Source organism: Mesoplodon densirostris, chromosome 13, assembly GCF_025265405.1.
Source record: "Mesoplodon densirostris isolate mMesDen1 chromosome 13, mMesDen1 primary haplotype, whole genome shotgun sequence".
In the NCBI taxonomy this organism is placed as follows: Eukaryota; Metazoa; Chordata; class Mammalia; order Artiodactyla; family Ziphiidae; genus Mesoplodon; species Mesoplodon densirostris.
In genome coordinates, this window is record NC_082673.1 from 73,074,613 (window position 1) to 73,082,591 (window position 7,979).

Sequence of the window (7,979 nt, forward strand, 5' to 3'; positions counted from 1 at the left end):
TTAGATACTTGAAGATCTATCCCTGGATTAAATCTGAATGATGACTAGGTACATGTTACATGCTTACAACAAAAGCAGACAATATATACAGCCACACATAACACACCCACATCACAACTGGTTTTGGTGGATCACAGGATGTCATGTTATAGGCCTGCATTGAGGGCATCTTAAAAAAAACACCCTATGAAATCCACTGCCATATTTAGTATGGACTCAGTAGGGATGTTAATTAAGAAGTTAACAAGTTATCTGGTGTCTCCTTATGAGAAATCAAAGGAGGACTTTTGAGGCCTCAGAACTAGTTGTACTTTTGCAGAGAAAGTGATATATTTTTCTGTTTTAGACATCATGAATCAGGTAACTACTCCTATCCTCTCCTGTACTTTGGCTCCTACAACAAAGTTCGAACTCCACTTTGTGGCCCGGGGCTAGTCCATCTACAGGGTCTCATGCCACACATTTTGCGGACTAACCCCATTCCTTTTTCCACTGTACCTTTTAATTCTCGTCTTTCCTTTTCCTATTCTTCTTTCATTAAAAAAAAATATGTTGGGCTTCCCTGGTGGCGCAGTGGTTGAGAATCTGCCTGCCAATGCAGGGGACACGGGTTCGAGCCCTGGTCTGGGAAGATCCCACATGCCATGGAGCAACTAGGCCCGTGAGTCACAACTACTGAGCCCGCACATCCGGAGCCTGTGCTCCGCAACAAGAGAGGCTGCGATAGTGAGAGGCCCGCGCACCGTGATGAAGAGTGGTCCCCACTTGCCACAACTAGGGGAAGCCCTCGCACAGAAACAAAGACCCAACACAGCAAAAATAAATAAATTAATAAACTCCTACTCACAACATCTTCTTAAAAAAAAAAATCTTGTGGGAAACAGCGGAGCCCGCGGAAGGTGGCGCCGACGGCCCTGTGAGAGCGAAGTGGCCGTGTGGCCGCCATATGCCGGTGGCCCAAACATGGGCGACGACGGCCGCAAAGCTCGCGGCCTGCGGCCCTTCGCCTCGGGGGTCGGGGGCGGCGGCCCAGAGGCGGCTGTCGCTGAGCAAGCTTTGGTCGTGCCCCCCTTTGGAGTCACGCGCTGCCGCGGCTCCATGTTCTATGCCGAGGATGGGGATCTGGCTCACGAGTTCTATGAGCAGACAGTGGTCACCAAGAACAGGCAGAAGCAGGCCAAGCGGAGGCGGGTGCATGAGAACCTGATTCCTCAGGGCATCGGAAGCTGGATACCCCCTCGCATCCACGTGGATTTCCCTGCGATCCTCTATGAGGTATGAGCCTGGAGGGTGGCAGGTATAAACACCTCCTGGCCCCAGCAAGAACCCCCCAGGCTCCAGGTGTGGCTTCCATCGAGGAACCTAGGCTGGGCCCACAACCCTGAATAAACTCCCCTGGCCCGGAACCTTCAACGGTGAGCAGGGCCGCCCTACAGTGCTGGTTGGGTATTGGTTTGTATGTGGACAGGAGTTGGCCGGTGGCCGGCGAGGGCTGACGGCGGAGTTCCCAGTCCCCCTTCCCCAGCAATCCCTCTGAGGGGCATGGCAGGGCATGTGCTGGTCAGGAACGCCTGGCTCCTGTGCCCTTGCCTGGCCTGCTTTCTTGCAAGCTTGCTCAGGGCCCAGCGCTGCTGGAGGCTACAGTGTTTTACAAGCAAGGTCTGCCTTCTTCCAGCCCCAGGGTGTGGGAGCTGTACATAGTGGGAACTGCCTTTCCTTCTCGTTGGAGCATTTCAGCCGTTTGCTACCTCAATTCCTCCTGTGTTGGACCGAAGCTGGAGGCAGAACAAGCCTGATTCTTCCTGCCTACCTGCCCGTCTGTTTCCCCCCCACCCCCAGATGGATGGACAGGCTGTTAATAGGTGTGGGAGGCTTCTCCCTCTACCCCGGGCTGGGCTCATCCCTCCCCACTGCAACTAGCTGTTGGCCCCCACCCCAATTGAGAGGGCACAGGATGGGGACCAGGAAGGGCTCTGGATGCCTGTGCCTACGGGGCGTTGCCGCATCCTACCTACCGTGTCCAACCCCCCTTGCCCTTACACATCTGCGACCCTGTGGTAGGGACAGCACCCTAGGGCTGCTGCCAGTAGCTCTGAGGAGCCCAGCACCCCTTGCCCTACAGCATACCCATCCCTTCAGGATCAGTAAGAGAAAAGCACTGGAGCCCCTGGGTAGGGACCAAAAGGAGAGAACAATCATAAAGGAATACTTAAAACGTGAACGCTTGTAAACAGTCCAGTCCATGATGTTGGGGCAGAGTCTGATGTCTACAGAGAAAGGACTTTTGAAAAGAATTCCTTACCGTGCAAACTCTGTGTTTTAAGTGTGTGAGGAATGGCTTGGGGAAGGGTAGCCCTCAATCGAGGAAGGCTGTTGTGTTATTTGTTCAATAAAATTACTTGTAGACCCTGGCCATGTAGCTCTCAGTATATGTTTTTCTTTTGCTTGCGAGCACACTTGAGGCAGGATTTCTCAACGGGTAATAACTCACGTCTTTTGATGGCACTGCCTGATTTCGCCTCACTGTCATGCAACCTCTGCACATGTCTTCCAGTTCGGAGTGGAGGGCCTAACTTGTCCATCTTACCTACGCGAGGGGCTGCTATCCCTTTATGGGAGGAAGACAAGGTCTGAAGTTTGTTTCCCAAAGAGCAGCTAACTGAAGACGCTTTACCCGAAGGAACACCTACCACCGTTTTGCTAGTGCCACTTGGCTGTGGTAATCGTGAAGATCCTGATGAGGCGGTTAAAGGAGAACTGGACTTTTTAAGTGCAGGTGGCTTACACTGTGTCCAAGAAGTGGAGTTTCCTTTGGTATCAGTACAAAATTGGCCTTTATTACTAATATGCGCTGCTTGTTCTTTACAGAAATTTATATGTCTATCAGCTGCATTTTCATTAAATCTCCTCTGGCAATATGGACACTGAATATAATCAGGATCATAAAAAGGTGGAGGAGGGGAGGAAGTGTGCCACCCTCTTTAAGGGCCTGACCAAGGCCTTTAGCTGCTCTCATGGTGGCAGTGAACTCTTCATGCTTTCTTCTCCAATGAGATGGCTCCTTTGGTGGTTCAGGCCTGGGTTTAAGAGGCTTTACTGTTGGAATATCCGTTCCTTCAGCTCTTTGTCTGCTTGAATCAAAAGTCTTCCGTTTTTTAGTGGCAGTTTTCTGGCAAATAGGTCCACGTTGTTGTTGTTGTTGTTGTTTTGCTGTACGCGGGCCTCTCACTGTTGTGGCCTCTCCCGCCGCGGAGCACAGGCTCCGGACGTGCAGGCTCAGCGGCCATGGCTCACGGGCCCAGACGCTCCGCGGCATGTGGGATCTTCCCGGACCGGGGCACGAACCCGTGTCCCCCGCATCGGCAGGCGGACTCTCAACCACTGCACCACCAGGGAAGCCCCATGTTTTTTTAATGCCACTGGAAAGGATGTTCTTCCACAAATCTCACAAGGTAACAGTTCTCCAACTTGGACACTTCCATTCCAGTGACTCCATAGCACCACCGCCTCGGGCTCCGCCAGACTCCTCCGGCAGCACCCACCGCCGCCGCCCAGCTCCGGCCGTAGCCTCCTTTATTTATTTATAATGTATTTATTGAGTCTCTACTGTGTAACATTAGCTCTGATCTCAAAGGGCTTATGAGAGAAAACACAACGAGCATAGATGAAACATTTGGAGAGTAAGAGGTGGTATATAAAAAGAGATAAATTGAATATAATCAAGTGATAGCCTGCATAGTGCCCTGAGCAACACAATTAAATTCAAGCCATAATCCACGTTCTGATTTTAAAAGTTTCCTACAATTTCTCACTTTCCACTGTAACTAATACCTAGAGTTCAGTAATGTAATTTATCAATGACTATATTTCCATTCTCAAAGAGAACTCTGTTGTTCTTGAAATGCGTGTATGTGTATATGGATGCATACTTAAAAATACCTGTTTGGTTTTGGGGGAGGGAGGGTGGATTTGATTGCATCTAGTGATTGACTCTTCAAATTTAATACCTCTGGGAGAACATGCCACAGGATCATAACACCTAGAGACAGAAGCCTGAAAAGTCAACTAGGTCAATCCCTTGCCACCAGGTAGGATGGAACTTCTGACCGATTACCTAGCCAAAAAGTTATGGTATACATAACCATACATCTTTTACATATTTTCTTCCTGCATATATTGAATCAAAGAACAACCAGGCATCTGGTATTGGAGCATTATAAAGCCATATGTGACGCTCGCTAATACAAAATGCCTGGAAGGAAACTAAGTTAATACATACGGCAGTAAATTTACAAATGAAGGCTCATCCATCATCAAACACCCAGAATGTGCACTGCCATGACATAAAAAAGAACTTATGAGAAATATCTGTTTTCATTTGTGCATCATTCCCCTCAACACAAGCAACTAAGAGAAAGACATGTGTGCATTTCCTGGACTTGATCTGGGGCATGCAACACATTTTACGAAGGGATTAAAGGGCCAGAGGTCTTTTACACAAGACTATTATGCCAATTCCATGTCAGAGACAACTTATATTGTGGAGTCTTCAAAAGAAAACTACGTATGCATGATGCCAAAGCCATAAATATTATTGGAGGTTCTTAAAAAAAAATTACATGTAAGGGACAAAATAGAAGACAGCTCTGGAATGGAATCTTGTGGTTCTACTCCAAGCGCTGAATGATTTCCTCTTCCAGGAGAAAGAAAATGCAGCTCATCCTCCATTACCCCACATATCTGATTCGAGGAGATATTGACAAGAGAGTTTTTACAAGAATTCTATGATTCACAAAGTCAACGAGGAAACAGAATCCTCCCATGCCTTTGACGTTGGCAGTACCTTCTTAGGATCTCAAAAAGAAAGTTTCTTTCCCTTCCAATTTTGACCTTTTCTATTTGGCAGATGTTAATTTTTTTTTCTGCCTGTGTTTCTAATGGAGCTTGAAATTTACATGGCTTTTTGTTTACCTCCTAATTTGTGTGCCGCCATCATCAACATTATCAGCATAGTTCTGGGAATACGGTTTATTTACTGCTTCTGTTGAGCCAGCAAATGGAGCAATGCAGAAAGGACTGTTCTGCTCATTCCATTTCAGTGTAGAGTCTCCTTCCAGTCACAGAAACAGCCTTTACTGAGCAGCCAATAACCTTCCTGGGTGCAAAAGTCAACAACCATCTTCTGTGCTTGTTCTTGATGACATTTCTGAGCTGTTTTAGACATAGTCGAGTATATCCTGACCCCTTGACCCCCCTCCTTGTTAACAGGTAACCCAGAAACTGAACTTCTCCCCCATTCATTTCCCTTCTTCAAAGAATCCCTTGTAGGCTTTCTGGGTTCTCATTTCTTTTCCTACTCCTTTGTGAGATTACCTATTTCCAAATCTTCAGATGCTCCATATATATACATACATACAGAGAGAGAGAGAGAGAGAGAGAGAGAGAGAGAGAGAGAGATAGAGACTGAAAGGGAGGTGACATCCAATTCTGTAAACCTCTGATTTTGCCTTGGCCTTTTCATTGGGTTATGCTTACTCTTCATGACCATATCAATTTCAGGTTAGGAAAAGGGGGAAATAACATTTCTCCCCCCAAGAAAGTATTATTGAAACTTCACAACACATCTTGAAAACAGAGTTTTGATTTTGGTTTTGAAGTCTTCCTGGTCTTTGGATCCCCCTGTTTTGTCCATTAGTCAGCTTCTATTGCTTGATTACCAACATTCATACCTTCCACATAAAGGGTTCTGCAATCAGGAAATACATTTGGGAAGTAGAGGGATCCTCATTATTTTTATGTTTCACCTTAAATTTTTAATTTACTATTTAAACTATTTTTCAATGTAAAATTCAGAGCATTAAATACATTTACAATGTTGCGGCACCACGAGCACTATCCATTTCCAGAACTTTTTCATCATCCCAAACAGAAGCTTTGTTTAAACAATAACTCTCCATTGTCCTCCAACTCCCAGCTCCAGGTAACATCTACTTTTTGTCACCACGAATTTGCCTATTCTAGGTACCTCATATAAGTGGAATAATACAGTATTTGTTTGTTTGTGTCTGGCTTATTTCACTTGGTATAATGTTTTCAAGATTCATCCAGGTTGTAGCATGTATCAGAAATTCATCCCTTTTTATGACTAAATAATATTCAGTTTTATGTACATACCACATTCTGTTTACCCATTCACCTGTTGATGCACATTTAGGTTCTTTGCACTTTTGGGCAATTGTGAACAACGCTGTTGTGAACACTGCTGTACTAAGATCTGTTTAAGTCCCTGCTTTCAACAGAAGGACACTTCTGTTTTGCAAAGTTTTCATCCAGAAAAAAATGTCTAGCCAGGTCTCAATTATTAGTAATTTATCCTGGTCCACAAGTTGGATTTGGTGCTGCTCTAGTCACCTGTTTGCTTTCAGATCCATACTTTCCTCTTCTTTGCCTACTCTGTTTGCATGAAACTACATTTCCCAGACGTCCCTGCCCTCTGGCTTCCAGGCAGTTTTAGCCAGTGTAAGGCACTAGAAGGAGACCCAGGGGCAGAAGAAGGGAAAGGCCAGCGTATTTCTTCCTGGATCACTTTGCTACTGGTGGCATCTAGGGCAGGGACTGCATCTCCTGGCTCTAGCTCCCACTGGAATGGCCGACTGGGGTTCCGAGTTCTGCCAACCAACCCTGACTTCTAAACTCTGTCTCCTCGTTTATCCCTCCAGCCCCAGGGAAGGTAGAAGCTTCCCACTGCTATTAACCTCTGGGTTGTCTCATTTTTGCACTTGTGCTGCAAATTGTCTTAAGTTTTCTCTTCTAAATATACCAGGAGTGGTTTCTGGGTCCCTGAATGGAACCTGAATGATAACCATTCCATTGGGAAAAGAAGTCCAAAGTTTCTCAGGATGCAGAACCGATGGCAGTGACTCTTAGCTGTCCTCAATGTATCATCCATTTAGTAGTATATTGTTTCCAAGCTAGACCTGTAGTTTGGTGCGGCCACGTGAATAAGTTCTGGCCAACTGATGTAATCAGATGTGTTGTGTGGCAGATTCTAAACCTTCTTTAGAAGTCAGCTGCTCCATACTCTTTTACCTTCTTCCCCCTTTCCTGCGGTTTGGAACATGGATGTGACAACTGGCATTCCATCCTGGAACATGAGGACGTGGGCCACATTTGGGGGAGAGCAGGACCCAAAGCCAGAGAAGCCTGAGTCCTCGAGAACTTTGTGGAGAAAAACTGCCATCCCAGGCCTCCTCTGCCTGCCTCTAGTTTTACATGAGAAGCAAATAAAATTCTCTCTTGTCTAAGCTCCTGCTCCTTCCAATCTCTCTATCGCAGCCAATCTGAGATCTAACCAGTTCAAGACCCAAGCCATGAGCTCAGTGTCTGTCCCGGACTGCTGATTCATTTCCCTATACTTTTCCTTAACAAACGAAAGCAAGGTCCTAGATCCTCTGGTCTTATTCTGAGTTTTGGCCTCTTCCTGTTTATACTCAGAATTGACCTATTCTCAACCACAAAGCTTTTTATTCCCTTTAACAGCTTCTGCTTTGCTTAGTAAATTTTCTCTGAAAGGTAGGGGTCAGAGACAGCTACTTACCAAGCCCATATCCAACCTAGAAAATGATTAGAGTCTGGATGTTAGAGAATTTTTAATTAAAAACCTGGGAACATTGTTCCTCGGGTATTAATAAAGCCAGCAAAATGGAGAATCAGCATGGCCTAACGCTGCAAGACAGACCTCTAGTGTCCTGGTCTCAGAGCCCTCTTCCCAGAGCTGATGGGCTGGAACTATACCTAATGGCTGCCAAGCACAGATAAATCCCACCTCTACTTCACCCAAGTGGGCGTCAATTAGAAATATGGACTTCTAGGATGGTGGTTCCCAAACTTCATTGTGCATGAAAATCACTTGGGGAAACTTATCCGAAATGAAGATTCCCATCCTTCTGCTCAGGATTCAGTTGGACTGGGGTGGGGCC

General features: G+C 46.2%; 1 protein-coding gene and 1 pseudogene across 1 annotated transcript; one reads left to right on the plus strand and one right to left on the minus strand.

Annotated features, from left to right (window-relative positions):
* Positions 1-963: 963 nt before the first annotated feature.
* LOC132501082 (tumor suppressor candidate 2-like) lies at positions 964-1,281 on the plus strand. The gene has a single exon (XM_060116534.1). The coding sequence runs from the start codon at positions 964-966 to the stop codon at positions 1,279-1,281; it is 318 nt and encodes a 105-aa protein (XP_059972517.1).
* Positions 1,282-2,395: 1,114 nt separating this feature from the next.
* Positions 2,396-7,240, minus strand: LOC132500630 (zinc finger C2HC domain-containing protein 1A-like; annotated as a pseudogene).
* Positions 7,241-7,979: the final 739 nt, after the last annotated feature.